General features: G+C 53.7%; 2 protein-coding genes across 8 annotated transcripts in view; one reads left to right on the top strand and one right to left on the bottom strand.

The window, feature by feature from the left end:
- ZRANB1 (zinc finger RANBP2-type containing 1) overlaps positions 1-9560 on the top strand; it is a 54279-nt gene extending 44719 nt beyond the window's left edge. For both annotated transcript variants that reach the window (XM_037051164.1, XM_037051165.1), the window contains 6 exons: positions 1147-1218; positions 1776-1974; positions 5119-5239; positions 5762-5891; positions 5997-6226; positions 7249-9560. In XM_037051164.1, coding sequence (XP_036907059.1) covers positions 1147-1218; positions 1776-1974; positions 5119-5239; positions 5762-5891; positions 5997-6226; positions 7249-7467 — 971 coding nt within the window. In that variant the 3' untranslated portion in view covers positions 7468-9560. The remainder of the gene's footprint in view (positions 1-1146; positions 1219-1775; positions 1975-5118; positions 5240-5761; positions 5892-5996; positions 6227-7248) is intronic.
- A 1044-nt stretch (positions 9561-10604) lies between these two features.
- CTBP2 (C-terminal binding protein 2) overlaps positions 10605-26302 on the bottom strand; it is a 122096-nt gene continuing 106398 nt past the window's right edge. For all 6 annotated transcript variants that reach the window (XM_037051161.1, XM_037051162.1, XM_037051159.1 and 3 more), the window contains 8 exons: positions 18674-18828; positions 18353-18497; positions 16673-16879; positions 15012-15226; positions 14542-14672; positions 13999-14126; positions 13490-13607; positions 10605-11897 (listed from right to left, as the gene is read on the bottom strand). In XM_037051161.1, coding sequence (XP_036907056.1) covers positions 11717-11897; positions 13490-13607; positions 13999-14126; positions 14542-14672; positions 15012-15226; positions 16673-16879; positions 18353-18497; positions 18674-18828 — 1280 coding nt within the window. In that variant the 3' untranslated portion in view covers positions 10605-11716. The remainder of the gene's footprint in view (positions 11898-13489; positions 13608-13998; positions 14127-14541; positions 14673-15011; positions 15227-16672; positions 16880-18352; positions 18498-18673; positions 18829-26302) is intronic.

Raw genomic sequence — 26302 nt, forward strand, 5'->3', positions numbered from 1 at the left:
CCATTCTAGTTGTTTCCTTAGTTTGTTTTTGAAGTTCAGTTGTTAGCTGTTGAGTTTGTTGTCATTTTACTGTTCATATTTTTGATAATCTTCTTTTTCTTAGAAAAGTTCTTTTAACATTTTGTATAATAAGGGCTTGGTGATGATGAACTCCTTTAACTGGACCTTACCTGGGAAGCACTTTATCTTCCCTTCCATTCTAAAGGATAACTTTGTTGGATAGCGTCATCTTGGATGTAGGTCCCTGCCTTTCATGACCTTTTTTCTAGCTCCTTCTTGCCTGCGAGGTTTCTTTTGAGAAATCAGCTGATAGTCTAATGGAAACTCCTTTGTAGATAAATGTCTTTTTTTTTTCCTAACTGCGTTTAAGGTTCTGTCCTTAGCTTTCATCTTGGGTAATGTAATTATGATGTGCTTTGGTATGTGCTTCCTTGGGACCAACTTATTTGAGGCTCTCTGACTTTCCTGGACTTACTGGAAGTCTGTTTCCTTTGCCAGATTGGGGAAGTTCTCCTTCGTTATTTGTTCAGATAAGTTTTTCACTTGTTGCTTTTCCTCTTCCCCTTCTGGTGCCCCTATAATCCGGATGTTGGAACGTTTAAAGTTGTCCTGGAGGTTCCTGAGCCTCTTCTCACTTTTTTGAGTTCTTGTTTCTCCATTCTGTTCTGGTCCAGTGTTTACCATGGCTGGTCATTTAACCTACCTTTGCCCATCCTAGTATTTAAGTTTTACCCTAAGTGATGATTAGATTTTTATTTTACCTTGAAAATAGCTTACAATATTAAAAAAAACCCACGTTTTAAAGGATAATGGCTTTTACCCAGATAGTAGACTGAGTGAGGTGTAGAGAATTTGAGGAAGAGGGCAGAAACCCGTGAGCCACAATCAGTGGTGTATTAGCTCTTACAAGGTTTGAAAGTCTGAAGTAACAAGATTAAGCAGAGGTTGAGAGTGTGGGAAGAGAACAGATGAAAAGCTGCATGTGATTATTACTGTTTTAACTTGAATGTTAGATAACCTTGGTTTTTTGTCCTTTTACTTCATCTTTACTGAAGTGGAATTGACATAAAATTATCAGCAATTTAAAATGTACATCATGGCACTTTGATGTGAGGCATGAGATCTCTTAAGCCTTTTTCTTTGTAGATATTGAAGACTTGCCTCCCACAGTCCAAGAAAAATTATTTGATGAGGTGCTTGACAGAGATGTTCAAAAAGGTAGGCATGGATTACTGAGTAGAGTAACCTCTCATCAATTTCAGAAAACTTCTTGCTTTGTTTTGTAGCAGTTTGGTTTGGTTTGGAGTAGTTTAGTGTACAGTCAACTTGTTTTATTTTTACTTGCAATTAAAAATGTGAAGTCCTTAAGGACAACGTATTGTGCTGCTAAAAATGATCATTATGTTAACTGTGTTTTAATAAACCTGGAGGAAAATGCACATTCACAGCTCTTAACTGATACAGTGAGCAAATAAAGGTATAAAAATATTAAACTGGTTTTCTACTCCTATTCCAGAATGAGAATACTTCCATATTAAACATTGTTTAGAAAATAAATTGCAAAGAGTTTAAAAGTTGAGTAAATTTATTCTAGAGCCACAAGATGTTTCAGCTATTCAAAAGGTTTATATTTCAATTGACAAATATATTTAGGTGTTTATTAGTTAAATACACAGAAACCTATTAACATCTAGAGAATAGATTCTTCTCTCGACTGAATTGTTCTTGATTGCGTAGGTATGAAAATGAACATGCTATTTAAATTCCTCATGTAGAGTTAGAAGAAGAATCTCCAATTATAAACTGGTCCTTGGAATTGGCGACACGCTTGGATAGCCGGCTCTATGCACTTTGGAACCGGACTGCCGGGGACTGCTTACTTGACTCAGTGCTGCAAGCTACCTGGGGCATTTACGACAAGGACTCGGTGCTTCGGAAAGCCCTGCACGACAGCCTGCATGACTGTTCGCACTGGTGAGCCGGCCCCCTTGCCTGCCGAAGTGCAGAGTGCAGTTGTAGCATTTGCTCCTGGTGGCAGTGGGACACTTTCCATCGTTCCATTTCCTGTGGGAGCTAGGGAGGAAAAGCTATGCTTTTGGACACTGAGACCCTGAGACCACCTCAGTGGTTTGACACCTTTTTGCTGAGCTTTGTTTTGTACCGGTTTGCTGACTGTGAAGGCAACAGTCCTGAGAAGAGGTTGAGGGTGTGGGAAGAGAACAGTTAAAAATTTGCATGTAATTAATTATCATTGTTTTAACTTGAATATCAGCCTTTTCTCTTTTTTCTTTTATTTCATTTTTATTCAGGTAATAATTATTTAAAGTAGAAACATTTGAGTAATAGTAGTAGTCTGAAACATTAACAAAGTCTTTAAATATTATATCAAGTCTTTTGGTGGTTTATTCTAAGTATCGGCTCTAAATATGACATGTAATCAGGGTCTCAGCAACAAACTGATGACATAATCATATTGGGTAAATTGAGGATTTTTTTAAAAATCCTCACCCGAGGACATGCTTACTGATTTTTTTTTGTTTTTTAAGAGAGGCAGAGAAAGATCGATGTGAGAGAAATATCGATTGTGTCTCACATACCCCGACTGGGTACTGAACTCAAAACCCCAGCATGTGCCCCTGACTGGGGATCAGATCCGCGACCTTTTGGTTCACAGGCCTGTGCTCCAAACAACTGAGTCACACTGACCAGGGCCTTGCTCATGGTTTAAAGTGTTACGATTTCATTTTTATTCTACTCTCAGAGATTATTGGACATGATACTGCAAGTTCTCTCTCTCCCTAAGGCACAGGTGATTTTAAGACAGCATTTTTTTATTTCACAATACATCATCTAATCAAATATATGGCTGGTCCTGAAGCACAGATTCACCTGTGGAAGGATCAGTCACTGCAAAAGGTGCGCTTATTTGTGAATCAGGAGTTTGGGTTTACATTTATTTGACCTAGGCTGTTTTCTTGGTTTTGCCTAAAACTGTCATTTCGTTATATTGTAAGTGAGAACATTGAGGCTTGAAGAGGCTCAATGAAACTGCCCATTGTCGAAGTTAGTACACATTTTTCAATGACTTCTGCTGTTCACTGTTTTTCCTACATTAACATCAAAATGCTTTTCCCCTCTTACACCTAAGTGTGTGCTCACACAGCACTGATAGCAGCTGCCTCCAGATGTCGTGTCGCCCTCGTCCCTCTGTGCCCTCTGAGCACCACTGGTTGGAGACCCTTTGGTCATGCACACTGCGTGCTGTCGGCGTTCCCATGACGGCTCTGGGCGTGTCAGTCACAGTTTCAGCTTTTACATTATGGTCTATGATCCATTTCGAGCTGATTTTTATTTCAGGTGTGAGGTAATCAAGATCAGTGTTGTAGGTCGGCACCTGTCTCAGTGCCGTTTAGTGAAAAGACTCTTGTTTTCCCCATTCACTTGCCCTGGTGCTTGTGTTGAAAATTATTCGACCGTAAAAATAAAGGTTTGTTTCTGGACTTTTTGTTGTTGTTGTTGATCTGTGTGTCTGTCTTCAGGCAACATCAGACTGTCTTGATGATTTGTCGCTTCGTAGTAAGTTTAGAGATGAGGATGTAAGTCAGCTTTGTCCTTTGTTTTTCAAGATTTTTTGCTATTCCGCATCCTTTGGATTTCCATAAAAATTTTAGGGTCCATATTCGTTTCTGCAGGAAAGTCCTCTGGGATTTTGGTAGTGATTGCATTGACCCGACAGTCACGGTGGGAGAGCGTTACCGTGTTGATGGCATTGAGTCTTACAATCCGTAGACATGGAATTGATTTCTGAATGTCAAGGCACTTTGTCACATGCTCCTGGACTTGGTGTGGTTTTCTGTTCTTAATGAGCCAGGAAGTCGCAGAGTTTGGGTCTTTGTGTGGTGGGCGTGATTATTTTAACATGCTTATTTGTAAAGTATGTCTTTTTTCAACTTCCTTGTTCTGCAGTCTTCTCCGAGGAGTTTTGAGTGTGCCATCATTTAATTTCTGGCAGACGCAGTGATCTCATTTATAAAATGAGTCTAGGCCCTAACCAAGGAACTTGAATAGTACACACCTTTCAGTTCGTGACACTTTTTTGTGTCGTGTGGTACATCTCCTGGTACTTGCTGTGGCTCGGTTGGTTGGAGTGTCATCTCACAGACAGGAAGGGTTACAGACTCGACCCCTGGTCAGGGTGTATGTGAACAGGCCGCCGGTGACTAGCTGTGTCTCTCTCTCTGTCTCTGGACCCCCTTACCCCCCAGCAGTGAAAAAATGGGTGAGGATATAAAAATCAATGTATTTTGTCATTGGTGTGTTCCAGCATACTTTTGTGTTTCTTAGGTGTTTTAGAACAACACTATATTTTATTTTTTAAAAATAGAGTCCTGGTTAAAAAAGTGTTGATTACCTGGAATAGAAAACTATCCAATGTTTTTCTCGTAAGCCAAGAATTGACCCTGTGTGAGTTACTTTCCGCGGAGCCCCGCACGGACTCCCTGCAAGACACTTGCAGTGCGCCCACCCCCGCTTCTCTTCCTGCTGAGGCTTCTCCCTGGTGGGAGCAGGTTTCTTTCCGTCTTTCACATTTTTTTTTTTAGCACAAGTTCAAATACATAAAAGTACTGTGGTTTTTCTTTATAAGAGGGTGAAATGTGGTGTTACAGGTTAAATGTCTGTTTTTACTCAGAGGTCTTGGCTGGGTTGTTTTGTAAGACAGTGAATCACAAATTTGAGCATAATTATATCTGGTTTGCTGAATTCTCTGAACACCACGTGTCGGTGGGGTATCCAGAATCTCAGGTGGTCTTGAGCGCGTTATTTTTTTGAATTTGCAAACTAAGAGTAGACCATTGAAATTACCTGTTCTCATCACTAGTGTTTGAAGTTCTGATGAACATTTGGGGGGCAACACTCCAAATTAAGTCTGAGGATGTGTTAAAGATGGCTGTTAGCAGAATGGAAGCATTTTGAATTTGAAAAATACATTGCAAGCCAGGTGAAAATAATAAAATTGTTACTCTTTGAAAGGGAATTGCTTAAAGGCCCCATTAAATAAATGATTGGAACGTTAAGTGTTGTTTGTAGGTGCATTTTTTTACTGTCTTCTTTTCTTAGGTTTTACACACGTTGGAAAGATTGGGAATCATGGTATTCTCAGAGCTTTGGTTTACACTTTTCCTTGAGGGAAGAACAGTGGCAAGAAGACTGGGCATTTATACTCTCTCTTGCTAGTCAGGTAAGAATGCTTCAAGGCGTGCTGCCTCCTCCTCCTCCTCCTGAGAGTAAGCCCTGTGGCCTGAGTCCCTGAGGGTGTCTGGGGAAAGCCCTCTGGGTCCCGGTCACCACTGCCATTTGTTAAATTAACTCTGTGACCTCCCTTCGGGGCAGGCAGAGCAGCGTGCTTCCCACTGAGCGATAAAACTGTCCAACTGGCAGCCGTACTTCCAAAGCGCCGTGCAGGTAGGGCGCTGACAGGTCTCCAGGCTGGGAGGCAGTCACTCGGGCCGTCCCTGCTGTCTGAGAGTTCCTGAGACCAGCACTTAACCAGATTGAAGGTGCCTGCACACAGACCGCAGGTTTCTTTCCGTTGGATTCAACTTGGATATTCGAGGAATCAGACACTCATATAGCTTGACAGTATTACTGTTTCTTTACATGCACGGGAATGTGTACTGAAGGAGGGTCACATAGTGTTGTACATGTTTTCCAGTGTGCTGTAATGTTTTAAAGAGAAACTACTGTCTTTTGTTCTCTGCAGCCTGGAGCAAGTTTGGAACAGACACACATTTTTGTACTTGCACACATCCTTAGACGGCCGATTATAGTTTATGGAGTGAAGTATTATAAAAGTTTCCGTGGAGAAACTTTGGGATACACTCGGTTTCAAGGTAAGAATTCATCAAGAGTATATTTGAAGTCTTTTTAAAATTAATATAATGCAGTTTGCAGACATGTCCCGGAAGTCTGATTGTGATTTTCTTCCCTGGTTCCAGGTGTGTATTTGCCTTTGTTGTGGGAGCAGAGTTTTTGTTGGAAAAGTCCAATTGCACTGGGTTATACAAGAGGCCACTTCTCCGCTTTGGTTGCCATGGAAAATGACGGCTATGGCAACCGAGGTGCTGGTGCTAACCTGAACACCGATGACGACGTCACCATCACTTTCCTGCCTCTGGTTGACAGCGAAAGGAAGCTACTCCACGTGCACTTTCTCTCTGCTCAGGAGGTGAGACGCGTTTCTTCTGTGAGCTGCTCCAGGCGGTACTGCTGCACCGGGGCCCAGGGCAGGGCGCACACTCAGCCCTGGGGTGTGGTGGCGGGAGTGTCACTTTCCGAAAGCCTGGTCAGGGCAGAGGGCAGGGTGTGCTGTGTGGGGACACAGCGGTGAGGCGAGGACAAAGGTCCTTCTCCTCGGGAGGGCGGGGAGTGCCGAGAAGAGAGTACACGGGAGGGCGGGGCCGGGGAGGGTGAGAGGGTGAGAGGGAGATAGGCCTGTGGTGAAGGAAGGCGGTAAGGGATGCCAGGGATGCCGGCGCTGACGGGGGTGACACTGGAATGGAGAGCAGAAAGAGCAGTCAGTGACTCGCAGAATGTGGGGGGGGGGGGACACTGTTCAAGGACGGCCAAGGCTGTGGTGCGGGGTTCACCTCGGCCCTTTAAAGCTTGTTTTCTGCCCTGGGGGGTGGGGTGCCAGCAGCCTGCTTCACGGAGACTAGATCCCGGGGCAGGGCGCCAGGTTGCAGGTACAGGGGGATGGCGGTGAGAACGTGAGAAAGAACATCTCAGAAAACCTGTATTCTTAAAAAATGTACTGTTCTTTTATTTAATATGCTAATAGTTATTATAAAACTCTTATAATGACATTTAGGAAGATTCGTAGACCATAATTTATAACTTTAGGGTGTAGGTCACTTGCTGGGTAAACTTACCTTGTTGTATGTTTGAAGCTGTGACTTTTTTAGCTTTTCCTTTGCCAGGATTAGCCCTTTAAACCTTTGTTTTCTGCAGTTAGATCAGATTCGTGATTACTGGCTTGTTTTCCCCTCGAGGTTTTTGAGTGAATTTCCCTATTGATGTCTCTTTGTATCTGACCGTAGGAAGCTGGGTTTTCGCGATCAGTCCCATGAGGGGTTGAAACCACGTTACACAGTTTGTTGCTTGGGCTTTTTTGTTTGTGCTCACGCCAGAAATGTTTACTGTGAAGGCTGATCTGCTGTGTTCCACCCCTTTCTTTGCCTTCCCCGAAAGCTGGGTAACGAGGAGCAGCAGGAGAAGCTGCTCAGGGAGTGGCTGGACTGCTGCGTGACGGAAGGCGGCGTGCTCGTCGCCATGCAGAAGAGCTCCCGGCGGCGGAACCACCCCCTGGTCACACACATGGTGGAGAAGTGGCTGGATCGCTACCGGCAGATCCGGCCTTGTGCCTCCCTGTCTGATGGAGAGGAAGACGAAGATGATGAGGATGAATGAAAGACACAAGCAGAAGACCAAGGTATCAGTTCTGTAGTGACCGAAAGTTAGTGTGGCGTTCCAAGCAGTGCGCATGGCATGGAACAAGCAACCCCCTGGACCTGCTCGGAGGGGGTGTCCGATCCACACCCAGTGGAGCGGTGTGTCTGCCGAGCGAGGACACCGAGACTTCGTTCGGACTAGTCTGTAAAAAGCGAATTTAAGACAGCACTCTTCCTTTCAAATCGTAAATCTGTGCATAAATGTAACGCATGTGGTTGTGCAAGGAGTTGTGTAATAGGGAAAGTTGTTCCAGCGTCATCACGGTCCTGAGAAGTCACTTCCAGCACGGGCACTTCCAAAGGCACGTGGCAGATGACTCTGTTCCTTTGAGATGTTTGTTCTTGGTTTTTTTAAGTAGAACCTGGCATTCTACTTGCATCTTAAAAGATCCATTTTACATTAAGTCCCACAAGAGCTCCGTAGAGATCTGGAAACTTTTTGTACAAATTCTCCACAGGAAAACGTAAAAATAAAAAGAAGCTTATTTTATTAATTATTTAGTTCCTGTTGTGCCCAATAAAATCAAATCTTTAAGGAACAAACTACAAGGAAAGTAAGAATTTTTTATTGAGTGAACATTACATATTGTTCCCTTGTTTTGGTTTCTTTTTTCAAAAAGTTTCGAGGATGCCCCTTTCAGCACTTAGGTAAAATTTGTTTGTGTGGGAGAACGCCCTGAAAAGGAGGGCTGTCCGCCCCGCCCTGGGCAGCGGCCTCCTCGTGAGCAGGCCCTCCCTGGGCGCACCTCGGGGAGGTGCTCGTGCCCCGTGGGCGGTGTGGCGGCAGCGCGGGACCCCCACTCTGTTGTGCAGAGGCCCCTGGGGGTCTCCCTGTTCTGTCGTCAGCTCTGCTGTAAGCCAATGGTGTTAGAACGGCATGCCTTTGCCTGGGCTGATTGGGAGTGTCAGTTCAGTACAGAGTGGAGAGTTAAAAATGCAGTAAGGTGGTAAATGCATTGTATTCATGAATTTCTCAATTGAGTGTTCTGAGAATTTTTGCATGTTGGTTAATTGTGGCCATTCTTATTTAAAGTTTAAAAACTATAATCTTAAGTAGAAAGACTTTTTATGAGAAGTATCATTTGACCACTTCAGGCATGTGTTCAGCACGGGCACAGCGTCCAGACCTGTCTCAGGAGCACGCAGACCCGGGGTCCTGACAGGCACTGTGTACGAGACTGTTGACATGCAGAGTTTGGAGAGAAGCCCTGCACATGCGCACCCGTGCACCCTTCTTCCCTTGGATGAAAAGGCTGTGAAAACTAAAATACTTGCTTCTCGTTTTCTTCTGAGTTCCGTTAGATGATATGAAATGTGCACAACCTAAGTTTGATTGCGGTTACTGAAACTAGAAGACGGCACCGCCGGTGTCGTGTCCTCCGCTCTCCCTCCCGAACACCACGCTGTGTTCACAGCGCGAAGGGCCCCCCTCCCTCTCACTGCACGCTGAAGCCCACGGGAAGGACGTGTGCGATGCGACTCCACGTGAACGCGTTTTCTGATGTGATGTAAACGTTCCTGTTCCGAGTGGTTGCTATTTCCTTACCAACTGACTTTCTGTGATTTCCTTTCACTTTGTTCTATAATTAAGGTTTTTTGTTTTTTTGAGCAGGCTGCCTTTCTGACTACTTGGCGTGTAGCATGTCTGTAAACTTCCCTCCTCGTGCAGGTGCGGTTCTCCAGCGGGCGCCCTGCCCGTTGTCGTTGCTGCCTCAGCAGGAACGGTCTTCCCGGCCGCAGAAGCCGTGACGTCCGAGAGAAAGCTCACCCGGAGTCAGCTCCGCTGGAGGGCCCTGGGCCGGCCTGCCGAGTGGCGCTCTCCCCGAGGCGCCTCTGCTTGCTTATTCATGCCCAGGGACCCCGACCACGTGCAGGTTAACAGGCACAGCTTCTCCCCTGTGGGGCAGACTCTGGCTCATATCCCAGGCTCCTGACACAGGCAGGGCGTCGAATGGTTTTCACAGCAGGTTGGCTGGCACAGGCCAGCATTTTGGGTGAATCGATGCTGTGTTAAGCTCTTGAACTATTAAACAGCCATATTTGTTGTCCCGAGACGGAGTATGTATGTAGTCCTTCCCTAAAGGTCACACTGTGGCCAGGTGACAGGTGTGCGTGACTTTGGGTTGACTGGACAGCAGTAATTGGTATGGACCTGCTGTGCTGGCTCTGCACGGGGAGATGTGTGGTGTGGTGTTTTCTGTCCTAAGTCAAGTGCAGGTGCACCTTGGGTTGGGACCCGCCTCTTTGTTGTCTCTTAAGCTCGCTGTGTCCCAGACTTCCTGTTAGGGAGGACTGTTGTTTACAGGCTGTGGTGGTCTCCTTCCACACACCCGTCAGCCCTCACGGGTTGCCTGTTAGACAGCAGTTGTCAAGACAATGGTGAGCTTGCCCTTCTGCTCCCAGGGGGATAGATCGGCGACTGTGTGCTCTGCTTCTAGCCCAGGGAGGTCGATTCAGTGGATCACGTCACGGCAGAGTTGTCATGGGTGGGACTGCAACCTGAAAATGAGTCAGGTGGTCTATCAGTCGATGCTCTCAGATGCCGTGGCTTCCGATCTAACGGCACGAGAAGGGGGGGGGGTGGTGCGGTGTGGTGCCGGTCGGAGCTACTGGACACCAGGGACTCTGCCAGGACAAAGGGGCTCAGTCGCATTTCACCAGGAAGGTCCGTTGTGTCAGCTCGAAAATAACCAACAGATGGGAGTGGCTGATGTTACTCGTTTTGCAACACTTCTTTGTAAATATTGTTTTAAAAAACTTTGAGATTCACTTTCCTGCATTAATGCTTGAGCCAGGTGATTTTGCCGTTGGGTAAATTAAAATCAGAACTCTAAAACATAACCAATTGTTTCTTGAATTCTAACCTGTTTCATCTTAAGAATGGCACGGTTTGCTAATGATGGGCTTAATGTGAGACGTGAGGTGATTACCAGCATCTCAAGTCTGGTCACGGAACGGGCAGGTACCCAGTGGTTCATGCTGGAGCCTGGAGTAACAAGAGCTGAAAACTGGCTGTTTGGAAATGCAGTTGCCTTTCAACATCTCAAGTAGAGGACTTGCACGTTGGGGAGATGCACTTGACTTTCAGAACAGAAATTTTATTACCTTTTATTGAAAACTGCACTGAACGCTAAATGTCCACCTTTACAACAAACAGATACAGTAACGGTAACTCACACTAAAACAAAACATTTCTGATAGCCATTATTTTTCTGTTGGGACAGTTTTAAAGGTTTTTGTCACAAAAAAACAGGAATGTACCTATACAAAGGCTCAAAATAGGCCATCTTTTAAACAAAAAGGCGATGACTCACAAAAGACTATGAATATAACATGTAACTAGTTGATACAAATCTAATAGGATTTGTTAAAATCAGTCACATCTAATAACACGCCTGATGTGTTCTCGTATAAAATATCACGTGAAGAAAAGAAGACTTTATCAATGTCTAAAAAAGTGGGTTTGTTCATAGACAATCTGACAAGTTACCATAAAAAGTGTTTCCTGAGACATAAGGAAATGCAACATTATTCTTCTTGAACTTTCAGTTCAAGACTTTCCACTCAATAAAATAGCTGAGGATCTGAACTGAGAAAATATATTTGAGTACAAACAGCTTGTGAAACTTAATACTTTTTTTTTTTGCATCATCAGAGGGTGTATCACTGAACTCAGGGCCACCTCGCCCGTGCAGTGTGCAGTTCCCGTGGGACGCTTCTCTGCGCGGCGGCCGGGCTGCCTGGCACGGCCACACTTCCCGGCAGCAGGAGCCGGAGCCACCCTGGGGACCAGAGGGACCAGGGTCACAGGGCTGGGATCGCCTCGCCTCTCAATTTTTATTGGGATGTTTAGAACTCTCGGCGCAACGTTCTCTATATACCAAGGTGTTCAGGGCCTGCTGTGCCCGAGGGACTGATAAAGGAAAAAGATCTGTTTATTCTTTGTGATTTGATGCACAGATGAAAAACTTAACACACAACAACAGAAGTTGGTCGTTAATAAATCACGTCCTAGTCTTTCAGGGCCTCCGTCAGCAGAAGGCGTCTTCCGTTCTGCCGCAGCACAGCGCCCGGCTCTCCTGTGATTTAACGCTGCGGCGTCAGTGGTGCGCTCGTCCACGCCGCTAGCGCACACTCCTCTTCTCTCAGTCCATCTACTTGTCACTGTCTCTTGGTCCCAGGTTTATCTGACCTTTTGTCATCCTCTGCTATTGCTCGTTGGGGTGCTCGCGATTGTCCCCGTGTTTTGTGGGCTGGTTGGGAGAGGGTGCTTGGGAAGGGTGTGCCACCGTGGGGAGGCTGTGAGTCACCGGGATGCCTCCGGGCAGGATCCCTTCCATGGCGGCAGGAAGTGCACCCGGGGCCACGCCCACGATGCCTGGTGGGTATCTGAGGAACACAGAGAAGGGCGGGTAAGTCCAGGGTAGATGTCCTCGTGCGCTGGCTCTGCCTGTTCGTGGTTTTTCATGGCGGGACACCCTTCCTACCCCCTGTGTGGCAAAGTGCCGGTTCAAGCATCTGAGCAGCCCCTCGTGCTCTCTGTGGATTCTGCCCTGTGTGCAGAAAACAGTTTGCGCAGAGGATTCCTGAGCTGACAGCACAGTCCTCTTGCGGACTAAATGTGTCTGCCTCTGCCGGGTGGGGCCCCGATGCAAGCAAGGCCAGAACACCAGGGTACCTCCCCTGGACCTGGAGGCACAGGCCGTGCTCATGTGTGAGGACATATGGCCGTTTGGCCCACCCCCCGCCAGACACAGCCTAGGGCTGGCATGCGATTCTTGGGTGAAGGAGGACCCTGAATGGTGGGCCCTCCCTGTGAGCCCTGTGGGCACCAGCCGTGCTCCAGGGGCCATGTAGTCTTGGTCTGTGCAAAGGAACAGTCAGAACGTGGCCCGTAACCCTGTGGAGGTTTCGGCGGACTGAGCACCAGCCCATGAACCAAAAAAAGGTTGCCGGTTTGATGCCCAGTCAGGGCATGTGAGAGGCAACCAATCGGATGTACCACCCCCTCTCCTCCTTCCCTATCTAAAAAAATAAAAAATAAAAAAATTCAAGTGTAGGCCGCATGTATCCAAGAGATACATTCATTACCAGTCAGTATGTGCTGAATGCAAAAATAAAAACACTGCAAAATTTGCATTTATTATACTTATATAATAAAATACATATTTTTATTTATCTTCATTACAATCTAGAGGAAATTAAAGAAATATAAAAACATTAAGAAAATGTTTTCAAATAATGGAAACATGGGCATTATTAAAAAATACAACCAAAAGATGTCTTTAATCAGAATCTTCAGTAGGTGGCTTTGCAAAACATTTATAACAGTCAACAGAAACAATGCCACTGTGCTCAAGGCATAAATACTGTTTACAACACTTGGAAAAATATCTTGACAAGCGGTTTGTTTTGGATGCAGAGCACCTAACACACCTTTTTCTTTTTCTGCTGGTTGAGGGGGCTGTATCTATGGCGCCGTTAGAACTTCCTTTGCAGAGCTAGTCCTGACCTTGAACCTATGCACTCAACATATTTAAGGAAAGTTTGCGTTTGTTTCTCTGATCAGCCGTGACCTCCACAGGGCTACAGTGGTGGGGAGGCCAGGGCTGCTCACTAGACCCCACCTACAGGGCACAGCGCATCGCCCCCTTGAGAGAGTGGCCTGACCCAACCCGAGATTGCTCCACTTCCTGCTGGGGGTTAAGGGCGTAGCTCCTCTTCCACGGGGCCCAGCCGTGTGCAGGTTAGAGAACCCTGGAAAACGACCACGAATCAAACTCCCTGGTTGACCACCAGAGGACTCCAGTTGGAAAACGAAATCACCAACGGTCTCGATCTTTCCCACTAATGCCCTCTGTCCTTGAAGCGGCTTCAGAATGAAGTGTGGTTCCTTGGCACGGTGCTCACCTCTCCCCAGGTTGGGTCAGCTTCCCCAAGTTGCGCCCGCCCTCTGCCCCTAGGCCCAGACCTGCCCTCACCTGTAGGTGGCACCATTGAGCTCCGGGTGGATTGCTTGCTGATCTATTACTGACCAGGGCGCGGTTGTGACAAAGAATTCCTTGTTCACACAATTTCTTAAGCTTTCTGGGATGCGACCTGGAATAAGATGATTAAAATCAGCCATACATATTTCTTTAAGATTGAGATGACTAAATACAATTTTATTATCAGATTTCTCTCAGTACAAAAAAGGCTCTTACTCCAATGGAGGGACTGGCCCTTCCATTTTCACAAACTGTGGATTGCCCCAGAGCCCCAAGCACTGAGCCCTTTTCCACACTGGCCTGCTCCCTGGGGGGCGGGCCACCCTCCCTGGTTTGAGTACCCTGGCTGATCCCAAAGGAAGCAGGTCTTCCCCTACACTGGGACATGCATAACAGTTCAGCTCATTCAAAACTCCGTCAACTGGAAACCCAGTTCCTGCCCCCAGCAAGACCCGCTAACCCCTCGGGGCACCTGCTACCCAGACGAGGTGGCTGGGGCTCACCCGTGATTGCCCGGCGGATCTCTGTGGCTGCGGCCTCCCTCATCTCCAGCGACGCTTGCTCACTGTACCACGCTGTGTGGGGCGTACAAATGAGGTTCGGTGCATCTTTCAAGGGACCCTGAGCAAAGCTGGACAAGTGCGCAGAAACACAGGGTGTGAGAACAGGATGGCACACCCTTGGCCACACCCCACCTGGTCCTCCTGGGGACTCTGAGCTGCAGGGAGTTGGGGACTGAAGAACACTTGGTGAAACTTCTGTAATTGGTGTTAAGAGTAATCAGGGACCCAGAAAAAGGAATGATTAATTTTATTGAGGGCCAGCCCACGCACTAGCAGGCCAACCCCCCCTGCCGTCTTCCTGCCTCCCCCGTCTCTGATAACCTGTGGGGCCCTCTGGCCCTTCCACAGTTGGAGCGTGCCCAGCCCTTAGAAGAACTGTGTCCTGCCGAGGCCCTGTTAGTCTGGGAAGGTGCCCCAGACCCAGTGTGGGGCACACGTGGATTCAGGAACTCGGGCTCCAACCCTGCCACCTGCCAGACTCACCTGAAAGGCTCCGACTCGTGCACGTCGAGGGCCGCCCCTCGTATCCTGCCTTCCTTGAGGGCCTGGGCTAAGGCTTTCTCGTCCACCAGTCCGCCGCGGGCTGCGTTCACCAGGAACGCTCCTTGCCTCATCTGTGAGAGGAAGGAAAGGCCAGGTAAGCGTGGGTAGGGCCGTTCATGCGTGGAGTCTCTGACCACTGAAGGCAAGGTCGGGGCTCTTCGGATCTGAGAGAGGGACACACGGTGGCAAGGCTGGGACTGGCCTGAACAGATAGGGCAGGCCCCGGGGCCAGCTCCTATCCCTTCCTGCTCAACAGGGCCCACCCACCGATGGGGCCTCACCTGGCTTCTCACTGACACCACCTCAGGGGACTTTCTTCCCTGCTCCCGGGCATGTCCGGAGACCCCTTTCCATCCCCGCTCATATTAGAAGTCGCCAGGATCTGCGAGTGTCCAGTACAAGCCACCTACCTGCTTTATAGTAAAGTCGTTGATGAGGTGGTGATTATGCTCGTTGAGATTACAGTGCAAGGAGACGCAGTCGCTCTGATAGAGTAAGTCCTGCAGGGTGTAGACCCTCTGCACACCCAGGGACCGCTCTACCCCGTCCTGTAAGTAGGGGTCATAAAAGATGACGCTGAATCCAAAGGCCTTGGCTCGAACGGCGACCGCCTGCCCTGTGCGACCTGTGCGGAAAGAGCGTCCCAGTGAACCAGTGTCGAGTGTGTGGCCCCGCCTGCTACGCTGGTAGGGGCCAGAAGGTGCAAGCGGGGCTTTGTTTCTTCAGGGAGAAAGAATGCAATGACCCAGCTGACCCTGTGGTCTGGCCTGCGCACAGACTGCCATGGGAACGCTCAGGTGTGCAGGCTGGGCCCTGAGCCGCCAGTGTCGCCTCATGCTCCTCCAGCAAACGAGAAACCACCTTCACCACGAGACACGAAGGCCTGCCTCCCTGACTCCAAGGTGGCCACCGTGTACAGCGACCTTGAGGACGGGCCCTGTGGGGTCTTAGCATGGTCTGCAGGTTGAAGACAAAAAGCTTTGATGCTTGAAAAGAGGCTGATTTGGGAAGAGCACAGAGTCAACCTTTGTCAGGAACCAGGGCTCAGATGTGCGGGACCGCGGGACCGCCCCAAACAGCAAGCAGCAGGGGTGGGAGGCCACCTAGACCCCTGCCTCCCCGAACAGGTAGCAAGGAGATGCCAGTCAGTGTGCACAGGGAATAGGGGCAGGAGCAGGGAAACTTGCTGGAATGGTTGGAGTAGGAAGCCACCAAAACAAGTGTCCTGCCACATAGCCGGCCCACTCACAGCCTGAAGGCTCTTGAAGTTGAAAGCATAAGGTTCTAAGACCCATCTAACTCATAGGAGCCACTTCCCCAAGCCAGAGGAAACTGGACCACCCAGCAGAGGGCGCTGTGGATCCCACAGGGTGCCTGCCTGCCTTACAGTCCCCGCAGGGAACTCGAAACCTGACATTCCTGAGTGTGTCCACCCTGCTGCCTGGGTTCTTAAACTGGGAGCTGGGAAGGTGTGCACCCTGGAGGAGACCCAGGTGCTTCTGACCCTGTTACCCAGAAACAGCCCCCCCATTGTCTGCTCTGCCTGCTCCTATCACCCCCAGGAAGCAGGCAGAGGGGTCAAGTGCTTTCCTGAAGGTCACTGAGCTCCCTGTCACATATGAAGCAAGGGTCCTACTCCAAGCCTGTGCTGCCAATGGCAGGTGCCTTGGGGCTTCCCATCATACTCGCCTTCCCTTGGAAACCTGCCCCAAGCCCCCCAGAGCCAGGAAGGCTCTCCCAGCAGATGACCTCACAGCACCACCTCCTGACTCCACACTTCCCTGCAGTCGCTGTCACTGCAGCCCTGCCCTGGAGGCCTCCAGGTGCTGGGCCTCAGCTTCCCTCAACCAGGGAAGGCCTGGTTCCAGTCCTGAGCCTGCCTGTTTCTCCACACAGCCCCCCACTGCCACTCCACCTGTTGCTGAGCCCTCCCCACTCCTCTGGAAGCAGCCTTGACCCTGACCTCCCACTCTAGGCAGCAAACCTGTCCCTGGCCCTCCTGTAGGGACCCTCAGCTCCCAGGGAAGGGCCACTCCTGGAGGTCGGGGGACAGGGCAGAGCAGGCACGTACCAAAGCCGATGAGGCCCAGCGTCTCCCCACGAATTCGAGCTGCTCCTGAGGCAACCTCCCGGATCTGCTCCACACTCTGCACCCGCGTGCCCTCCCGCAGCGCCTGGTACAGCCACGTGTTCCTGCGGTACAGGTTGAGGATGTGGCAGATGGTGGAATCGGCCGTCTCTTCCACTGCTGCCGACGGGATGTTGCACACGGCGATCCCTGGAAAGGGCAGGGCCTGGGATGAGACCACCCACCTCAAACTCTGTGGAGCCCAGGGCCCACCCACCTGGCTGAGGGATGCAGTGGCAAAACGGGGGGGGGGGGGGGGGGGGGGNGCGGGGGGGGGGCGGGGGGGGGGGGGGGGGGGGGGGGGGGGGGGGGGGGGGGGGCCCTGAGGTGTATCATCAGCCAGGGCCTCAGGCCTGCCTGCTGTCACCAGGTGACACAGACCCTCTGGTTCTAACACCTGGGACCCCCACTCCACTTGCATTCAGGGCGGTTTGGCTCACCCGCAGTCCCCAGGGGCCCCATGTCCTGTCCACTCTCTATTTTCAGACCTGTCCCTGGGAAGGGAGCAGTAGGCAGTCAGAGGGGCAGGGCCAGCTCGGACCACTGTCTGCATCCAGGGCCACACAGTGGGAATCCTGCCTGGCAACGGCCCTGAGCCACTGGGAGTGGGTGTGCAAGTCCCCAACAGGCTGTGGGGGCCTCCTGCAGGGCAGAGCGTCCCCTCGGACTCCTCATGGGCTGGCGAAGGGCCACAGGCTTTACCCAGTCTGACAGGGCCAACATGTTAGGACTTGTTTTTAAAAAGGGAGGTGTCAGAACTGACCCCTCCACCCCAACACGGGCCCCCGAGGTCAGCCACGTGGTGGCTGGTGTGCCCTCATGGTGCCAGCCTGGCCTGCAGTCTGAAAGGAGTGTGGGGACCAAGCGCAGTGGATCAGGGCAAGAACCAGGCACTGTGAAGAGCAGCGACAAGGGACCAGTGTCCCTGGCATAGGGGGCGGGGCTCTGACTGAGGAGCTCTCAGGACACCTGAAGTTGGGCCAGAAAGGGTGGGCACTGACCTGCCACAGGGGTGCAGGCGGTGGACAGCACCCCCAACACCGGCCGAGGGCATAGGGTCCTCACCTGGGATGGGGGCCTGGCCAGCTAAGCAGCTTACTGGGGTGCACAGTGTCCAGAGACCCAGCTCAAAGGCTCCTTCCCTCTCAGTGACAGACCCGGGGCCAGGGGCGGGGCGCCAAAGGATGCGGGGCTGGACAGCCCTGTACTTCTCCATCTGCTCCCACCAGGGTGGACAGGGACAGCCACAGTGACGGGAGCTCCAGGGTCTCTGCAACTGATCCCTCAGGAGGACAGGCAACCCAGAGAGTGCCGGTACCCATGGGCATGTCACCCCACTCCCCATACCTAGTCACTGCCACTGGGCAGGGGACACACGCTGATTGACACAGAGGCCAACAGTGCTCTTGAGCTACATAAGGCCTTGCAGAACACCCATAATGTGGCCATCTCTGTTAGCAATGAACGAGCCACGGGCTGCACTGGACCAGGGGCTGTGGGACGCAGTGCCACTGCCCAGACAGATGGAGGCAGAGGCCAGGGGCCTGGAACAACCCTTAGGCGGCCGGGGTGGCTTCCATTCCTCCAAGGGGCTCAGCCCTCCCTGGCCAGCTTCGAACTCACCTAGCTCGCCAGCAGCCTTTATGTCCACGTTGTCATAGCCGCTGCCTATCCGCACGATCACTCTCAGGGCCTTAAACTTCTCCAGGTCCTCCCTGGTGAGGGTGATGGTGTGGTACATCATGGCGCCCACGGCTTCATTCAGCACCTGCCACGGACAAGCAGGGTACAGGCTGGGGACCCAGACCACACCCACCAGCGAGTGCCTACTGGTGACGTAATTGTGGGCACAGGGGGTTGGACAGGTAGGACAGAGGGGTGACGCTTGGAGGAAAGTGAAGGAGGGAATGGCCACGGCACCCGGGGTGGGAACGGCGACCCCACCTTCTCGTGGATCTCCTGTGTGGACTGTGCATCACAGAAGGCCACGGTGGCCAGGTCCTTCAGGATGGGCATCTCCACGGTGCAGTCCCGGCCATCCAGCAGCGCCACCAGGGGCCGGGGGTGCAGGGGGCCGTTCATGATCTGGGGGCGGATACCTGCGAGAGCGGGCAGGGTTGGTGGGTGGGCAGCAGGCAGAAGCCACACACCTGCCTTGGCCCCTGGGGAAGCCCCGCCCCACACGCCCACGTACCTGTTGGTCTGCGGGACTCCAGCTGCCACCTGCCCATTCCGGGGCAACAAGTGAGCCCACAAAGCTGGAGGAGTGCACCTTCCCGCCCGCTGCCCTGGGGCCCACAGACCACAGCTCACTTGGGGCTGCTGGGAACGGTTGGGGACAAGCCAAGGAGGTAGTGGTCCAGTGGGGGCCTGGACAGCACTGCAGCCAACGGGAGCCCTTGTGGAGCTGACTCCATGGCCATTTGGAACCTGCCCAAGGCCACAGCTGCAGCCGCCATGAGGGACTGCTGCCTATCACTCCTGGGCTCCAACCAAGGCCAAGACCTTCAGGGACGAAAGTGGGCCACCTCAGGTGCTCACATCTGTCCCGGGGCTCGCAGAAGACCACGTGGAACCAGAGTGTTGCACTCCCAGGTACAAGGGCCAGTCTGAACAGCCACCCAACACGGGAGGGGATGCACAGGCAGGGCCGGTCCTGCCTACACCAGCCCAAGTGCAGATTCTCCAGGGTCTCCAGTGCAGACCCAGGTGGTGGCTGGGGCATCTGCCCTCTGCCTTACAGGTACACCCCGGGGTGCCCAGCAGGCGGCGTGGGCCCTGGCCACTCTCCTCGGCGACTGAGAAGCAGCATTTTCCCCACCCCTGCTGCCCCCTGCCCCCCAGCCACATGGGAGCCAGGCCTGGGCAACTCCGTTTCTCGAGTCCAATATGAAATGTTTGGTGCCAGAGGACCAGTGAGAACAGGCGGCTCTCTGTGCTCTCGTGCTTTCAGGTGTCCGGGCAAACTACGGCCACTGTGTCGGCCGGGCTCAGCCTGCCTTGCCACATTCCTCCAACCATGTCCTTGTCCATGGTGGCCACCTGGGGTACCAGGCTCAGCGGGTCATGCTCACAACCCCGGGGCCAGCTGCCCCTAGTATGACCACATGACGGTGGGTGCCCCCGGCAGACGGGGAAGGAGCCACACTCATAGGCATGGCCACTGCCTCTTATCCCCCACCCCGATGGGCTCGGCTCTTGGTGGCCCCCAGAGGCGTGAGGGTCCTGCCTGACCAGCTGGGCTCATCCCCACATGCCCGAGAAGGTGAAAGGACCCCATCTGGAGCTGTGGCCCCAAGGTGCCCACAGGGTCACTGCACAGTGGCCTCTGCCCTGACAGTGCCCCCCCGCCCCCCGCCCTGAGCCACAGCTGCAGTGACCCCAGACAACCATCTCTGCGGACACAGAGCATAGAAAAGGCGGCTGTTCTGGCCTCAGAAAAAGGGGGTGGGGTTACCAGGGGCCCAGGCCACCTCGGTCCCTCCCTGCTCACAAGCAGCAGGCCGAGTTCCCCAGGACCCCAACATCCCCTGTACTGGGGAGCAGGCACCTCACCCCTGCCGATGGCCATGTGAGCCTGGGCGGGGTGGCGGGGCTGTGCACCTAGTCTAGGGTGATGCCTGCAGACAGGACTGTTCGGCTGCCCCCCTCCTGCCCCAAGGGAAGTGAGGAGCAGTCACGTCACGCTTCGGAAGCCTCCCTCTCATTCACCCTCACGCCACCAGCCCCTTGCACAGCTGAGAGCATGGTGCCCCCCCCCCCCCACCCCGGGCCCACTGAGTAAAGGCCCAGCTTCTGCCCAGGAGATGGAGAGCTGGCCTTTCCCACCCCCAACACAGCCCAGGGTGCGCCTTCCACGGGGTGAGGGGCACCCGACCTGACTCCCTGGGGCACTGGCAGGAGAGTAGCTGGACAATGCTCACAGCGGTCACAGTCATGATGAGAAACCCAAGTTGTGACTTGGAAATCGACCCCAGAGCTAAACAATGGAGCCACCCAAGGCCACCTGCAGAGGCTGAGGGGCTGCTCCAGAAGATGCCCACCCACGGCATCAGTGCGCATCCCGTCACCTAGGAAACAAACTCCAGGTTGCCTAGCAATCGCCTCTCTCCCTAAAGACCAGGCCAGGCAAGAAGAACAGCGGGGGCTGCCCGCCCACCTGAAGCCCCAACTACAGACACTGGACACCAGGCAGGAAGCAGAGACACTTGGGGTGCTTCACAGAGGGGCTCATGGGGGTGGCGGCTGCTGAGCAGGGGTCCCATTCCTGCGGGAGGCAGGCCCAGGGTGGGGCAGCTGAGGACTGAGCTTTTAGGGGGCCACATGAGACCTCCAACATGGGGGGGGGGGGGTAGGAGAGAGCTTAGCCAGGCTGCCACCAGTTTGCTCCTATAAAGGGACCACACCCCACGTGCGCCCCAAGCTCTGGAGGGACGCCCAGCTGCACACTGCGGATCCAGTCAGCTCAGCTCGCCCACTTGGCACTCGCCACCCCCACAGTCCTGCTGGAGCCGGAGGCAGAAGGGCCCACGGGTCCCCAGGAGACGCCAGGGAGACGGACTGCAGACGGATGTCTCATCCCATGCTGCCCAACAGCCTCGGCGCTTCTGACGGCCTGACAGTTTCAGTGTACTTGGGTGTGGCCGACACTGAGTCAGGTCCACACAGGCAGATGGCCAGCGGGGAACAACTCAGGGGCGGGACCCCAGGCTGGGGAGGGCGCCAAGACCCAGCGCTGAATTCGAAGTTACTGGAAAGCGAGGCTGGTAATCAAAAGCCAGGTGACCGGTTACTAGACACTGCTCACCCTCGAGACAAATCCCTCGAACCCCCAGACTGACAAGAACCCCGGTGTCTGTCTTCTGCCCGTTTCAGTCAAGGAGACCACACACAGTGAGGAACGCCGGAGGAATGACTGACAGCAGCCACCTCACAGTGCCAGGGCCACGCGCAGATGAAGACCGCAGGGTCCTGGTGGCCCACTAATCAAAACGACCGTCCCTTTCCACGGGCTCCCCAGCGATGGGCTCGCCTGGCAGTAACCTCGCAGGGCAGAGCGCTTGGGACAAACCATCACAGGCTGGTTTCAGGCTCTCATCTGCTCGCCCCAGAGGGTGGGACGTAGCACCCAGGTCAAGGCTGGCTCCATGTCCCTCGCCGGGCCCGGCACACGCTTCGCTGTGAAGTTAGAGACACTCGGAGGGAAACTAAGATGGCAGCCAGGTCAGGTCCAGTGGCTGGAGCGTCGCCGAGTGGCTGGTGTTCCAGGGCACAGCAGGTCCGAAGGCCTGTCAGATCCCGAGGGGAAAGGGAAGGCCCCAGGGAGGCGCCTTGCGGCCTGGATCCTCTGTCCCTGGGTAGCACCACCGGCTTTCTCCCCTGAGCAGGGGGCCGCGAGGAAAGGTGGGCTCTGCCACCCCGAGCCGCCCGCGGTGCCTGAGGCCTGTGCCCGGGCTGCACTCTGCTTACAGGTCTGGCTTGGTTTCTGCTGCCGGCGACTTGGGACCCAAACTGCCCCGGGGCCTGGCCACTTTCAGCGTTTCAGGAACAGAGCAGCTTCAGACCAAAGCCCTGTGGCTACAATAATTAATCGTGGGTTAGAAGCCTGAAAAAAATAACAAAGTGGGTTCTACCAAAATTCCCGGACACCATATCCATCTGGAAACACCCAGGCCAGACCGCCCAGGGTCTCGGGGTGACGGGTGCACACATGGCTGCCCCACCCGTGCGGTTTGCCCTGTGGGCTGGCCAGGTGTGCTGGGGCAGCCCCTCCAGGACCTCACAGGCCACAGTCACCAGCTGGGACTACGGAGGGCAGAGGACCTGCCAAGGTGGCCGAGTCCATACAGCGACCGTCACTGTCACTGCCACCTGGGGCCAACGAGCCCTGGTGAGCCTTGCCGGGGGAACAGCTGGGAGCCTCTGGGCCGGTGCCGGGGGTGCTGACCGTGCCAGCAAAACAAGTCCCGGGAGGCAGGAGAAGGTGGCCCACGGCCCCATGCTCAGAGCCCCGGGGTCCAGAGCTGGTGGGATGGCCCCAGACCCACAACCAAAGCCCAGCCCCCTCTAAGTCCAACCCCATCTCCAACACCCCAAGAACTGCTCCCCTTCAAGTGCAGCGACCCCGCCCCAGGGTGTCAGAGGGGCATGTCTCACAGGCTTGGTTTCCAACCTCGAACTCCTGACAGGGCTCAATGGGACCCAGAGGCTGGGACAGAAACGAGCCCCTGCCCGAGACCCAGAGTGAAACTAGCGAGCACGGCTGAGGGGTTCGCGGGGCACCCCCGTCCTGCAGCTGGGCTGCAGAAGCTGCCCGGAGCTGGGGACTGAGGAGGCTCCAGTCAGGTGAGGGTCACCTCCCTCGCTTCGTCAACGTGGTTATCGATGCCAGAAAAACGGTCCCAGCCCGTCAGACGTGCATCTCAGCCACAAGTCTCCCTGGTCTGGCTCCGCCACCGAGCTGTGGACCCAATCAACGCACACTCACGAAGCCACAGGGGATCTGGCCTCACTGTACCCTCTGAACCCCCACCCAGGGGCAGACTTGGGCGTGACCCCTACTGAGGGAACCTCCCAGAAGGCCAGGGGAGTCCCTCACTGAGTCTGGTCACAGCCACTGCTCAGCTCTGATTCTCACAGCCTCTGCGAAGTCACCTGAGGCTGGTGGGCAAACAGCCACTGGAAAGCCTTGATTAAGCAGATTAGCTTCTTAAATACCACATGGGTCTTACCGAGTCCTGGCCATCCGGTGAGATGCTCTCAGGCCACCTGCCTGGCAGCTCGGGGAGCAGGGAGACAGAGAGCAGGCCAAGCGGAGCAGAGGCCCAGACCACTGACCCAGTTTGGCAGCACGCAGGACACCTGTGCCACCCCCAAGACCAGCACCTGCTGTCCCCGACGGGCCTTGACTGCACAGGGTCCCTGTGTTGGGACCCTGAACAGAAAAGAGGGACAGATTCACTCCCTTTTTGCAGCTGAGCTCAGACACAAAGCCCAGGACCATGTGCCCGCCAGTCGTCTCAAGTTCCTTCGGACGCTCGTGCGCTGGCGCCCGCTGTCTGGATGCCCAGGGCACTAGCCCAGCACACTGCCTCCTGGCCTGCGAGGTGCCGGGGAGATGACGAAGCGACAGGAAAGCTCTGCTTCAGAGGGGCCAGCCTGCGGCCAGGGCGAAGCCTTAGCACCACTATTTCTTCTTCCCAAGCTCGCTGTACTCCCACAGCCAGTGGGGCCTGCGCTCTCCTCAGCAGACATGGAAACGAGACCAGAGAACTCAGTACACTCGCCCAAGGACACACAGCACACTACCTCTTGGGCTGAAACCACATTTATGGGTGCATGGCCTGTCCGGGGGCTCCCAAAGGGAACCAGCCCAGCACAACCTGCCCCAAGAACAAAGGGCAACACCCAGACCAGGCCCTGATTTGGGTCTGGTGCGGAGGGCACGGCTGAGCTCCCAACTCTCCCAGGCATCAAGGGTAGGAGACTGTCATTCACAATCTGAGAAATCGGTGATTGATCCAGGGGGTCCCATGGCAGGGAGTGGCCACCTCCAAGGCCTTAAACGAGGAGTTGAGGTGGCATCCTGAATTCGGAGAACAGTGACCCAAAGAGCCATGTCTGACCTCAAACACAGGCTTGGGGCCAGCCCCCAAAACAGACAAAAGCAAAACCAGGCCTATTGATCTCATGGACATGGGGCGCCGTTCAGGTGCTTTACCTGGAGAGGCTGAGCTGCCGGCCGCTCGCACACGGTTCCCACCCCCAGCCCCGAGCTCAGTGCAGAGGGCTGCTCTGCAGAGAAACGGGCCCCGTTCCTGCCCCACGAGGCTGGACTTTCTTGACCGTGGTAGTCAGGGAACCTCTCCAGCCTGACAGGACACCTGCCATCGTATGGCTGCTCTGCTGTCCACGCTCTGCGCCAGGTCCCCAGGGGCCTGTGTGCCCCATGCCCGGTCCACTCTTCACGCTGTGCCGCTTGCCTGGCTGGCACAGAGCAGCGCCTCGGGCAATGCTGAAGGCGCCAGGCCCTGCTGCCCTGCGGAGCAGGTCCAGCAGCACGATGCCCAGGCCCCAACCCACCCCCAATGTCCCTGTGACTGAGAAGGGAGAGCTGGCCAGGCCCGCACTTTTCTTGCTGTGGGAGTGGGGGTGGCGTTCGAGGCCACGTGGTGGCTGCCTTCTCTGCCCTGCCTCCAGCCCGAGGCTTTGAGGGCCTTCGCCCTGCGGAGCAGTGAATTGCCTACCCCTCGCTCCGTTTACATCCTCTAAGAAAGCCAGGGACACGGGCATAAGGTTTCTATGGGGAGTGTCCTGCAGCCGCGGTGTTGAAAAGCAGCACCCCAATTCTAGACACCCAACAACTGAGCAAGGTGGCCAGCTCTAGTGACAGAGCACTATGACAGCCACCGCTGCAGAGGATGAGGGGCTGGGGCCGCACTGCTCATGCCGGGACCGCTGAGCCCTGAGCCCTCAGTGGCCTGGGCTCTGCTGCATTTGGGACAAAAATACGCAACTGGCCGCCGCAGTCCTGCTTCCACGATGCACCTGCAGCCCCATCACAGGGAGGCCAGCTCAGCGAGACAGCGGCAGCCAGCCTACCTGGTGCTGTGCGGGGCCCCCTCACCTGGGGACCCTGGACCAGCACATGGGAGCCTGGTGTTGACACCGAGAAAGCCAACCCGATGAAGCAGGTGGTTCGTGGCTCGAGACAAACACATTAATGTCCCCAGCTCACGTGAGCACGACCAGGCCTGGACTACAAGCCACCTGCCCACCACGAATGCTGGCTGCCTCTGCCCAGGCGGGCAGCGCCGCCCCCTCCTAGGCTGCCTGCCCCTTCAGGTGAGAAGAAAACAGATGAGTCAGGCGGAGATGGAAAGGAAGGCTCACTCGTGCTGCGAAAATGACAGAGGTGGCTGGGTGCCCACTTAAAGGCGGCCCCTCCCAGGTCAGCGGCGCGCCCTGAGTGCAAACACTGTCTTCTCAGGCTAGAGGGCCTGGCCAGGAGCCTGCCAGTGGGTGCGCCCCAGCAGACCCAAATCTGGCTGCTGATTCCACACCTGCCACCGCCACACTGCCTTCAGGGAGGGTCACGAAGACACCCTGAAGGACAGGGACAGTCCCCACACAGATCCTTCGACGGGGAAATTTACGTGTTGGGTGACTTGTGGCTGCTGCCATGCAGAGGAAGCCACCGATACCCCTCCGGCCCACGAAACCACGTTACCCAGCACCTGCCAGACTTCGATGACCCCCTCACCCTGCCCCCAACAACAGGGAACGTTTTCCTCAGAAGGCAGTGCAAAATTAAAAGAAAAAGGAGAAAATAAAGCAACGTAACAGGCCCTTCTCCAGCAAACCTTCCCAGGACTTCAACGAGGAGATAATCTTTCTGTGATTATGACCAAACCCTCCCGTTGCTTAGCAACAGATAATTAAGGACCGTGTTTTCAGATCCGCTTTGCAGCCCGGCCATTACCAGATGAAATTACGGGAGCCACCAACGTCAGCCATGCAAATCAGTCGGCTACAAAGAAAGAACGTTTGACCGTGAGGGAGAGAGCACGGCCC

This window comes from Sturnira hondurensis, unplaced genomic scaffold (assembly GCF_014824575.4).
Source record: "Sturnira hondurensis isolate 20B ecotype Veracruz unplaced genomic scaffold, ASM1482457v3 Scaffold0007208, whole genome shotgun sequence".
In the NCBI taxonomy this organism is placed as follows: Eukaryota; Metazoa; Chordata; class Mammalia; order Chiroptera; family Phyllostomidae; genus Sturnira; species Sturnira hondurensis.